The 597-nt window shown below is 65.7% G+C and overlaps 1 protein-coding gene across 1 annotated transcript; it reads left to right on the plus strand.

Annotated features, from left to right (window-relative positions):
- Positions 1 to 161: 161 nt before the first annotated feature.
- On the plus strand, positions 162 to 591 carry XKR8 (XK, Kell blood group complex subunit-related family, member 8; the record flags this gene model as incomplete). The annotated part of the gene is made up of 1 exon (XM_008945294.1): positions 162 to 591. A coding segment is annotated over one exon (430 nt), but the record flags the coding sequence as incomplete, so codon positions are not given.
- Positions 592 to 597: the final 6 nt, after the last annotated feature.

Consider the following 597-nt stretch of genomic DNA (forward strand, 5'->3'; position numbering starts at 1 on the left):
TGGCTGGGAAGCAGGCTCTGCAGAGCCCCTTGGTCCCAACGCCTCTTCTCAGTCTCCTGGGCAGCGCTGGGCACCAGCCTCCTCTTCAGGGGGGTCAGAAAACTGAGACTGACCCTCCACACCAGCTCCCTTGTGAGCTGCTGGGAAACTCGTGTTGGCAGTGCTGGGCAGGGGGGCGTTGATCCGGGCTGGGCCCCCTCACTCTGCCCTCAGCATCTCCACCGCTGTGCTCGCAGGGCTGGGGATCTGCACTGCGTTCCTGTGTGTCACCTGGTCTCTGCTGGACTACCACCAGTCCCTGCGCTCCTTCCTGCAGGACAAGTACGAGCTGAGCCCGGGCTCCTCGGTCGTCTACTTCCTGTGGAACCTCTTCCTCGTCTGCCCCCGCATCCTCGCCGTCGCCCTCTTCGCCCTGTCCTGGCCCTACGGGGTGGCCCTGCACTTCCCGCTCGTCTGGCTGGCCATGTTCCTCTGGGTCAGCCTGCAGGGCACCGACTTCATGGAGTCGCCCGGCCCCGAGCAGCTCTACCGGGCCGTGGTGGCCGTGATCCTCTACTTCAGCTGGTTCAACGTGTCGCCGGGCAGGACGCTGTCCCG

This window comes from Merops nubicus, unplaced genomic scaffold, assembly GCF_000691845.1.
Source record: "Merops nubicus isolate BGI_N331 unplaced genomic scaffold, ASM69184v1 scaffold27138, whole genome shotgun sequence".
In the NCBI taxonomy this organism is placed as follows: domain Eukaryota; kingdom Metazoa; phylum Chordata; class Aves; order Coraciiformes; family Meropidae; genus Merops; species Merops nubicus.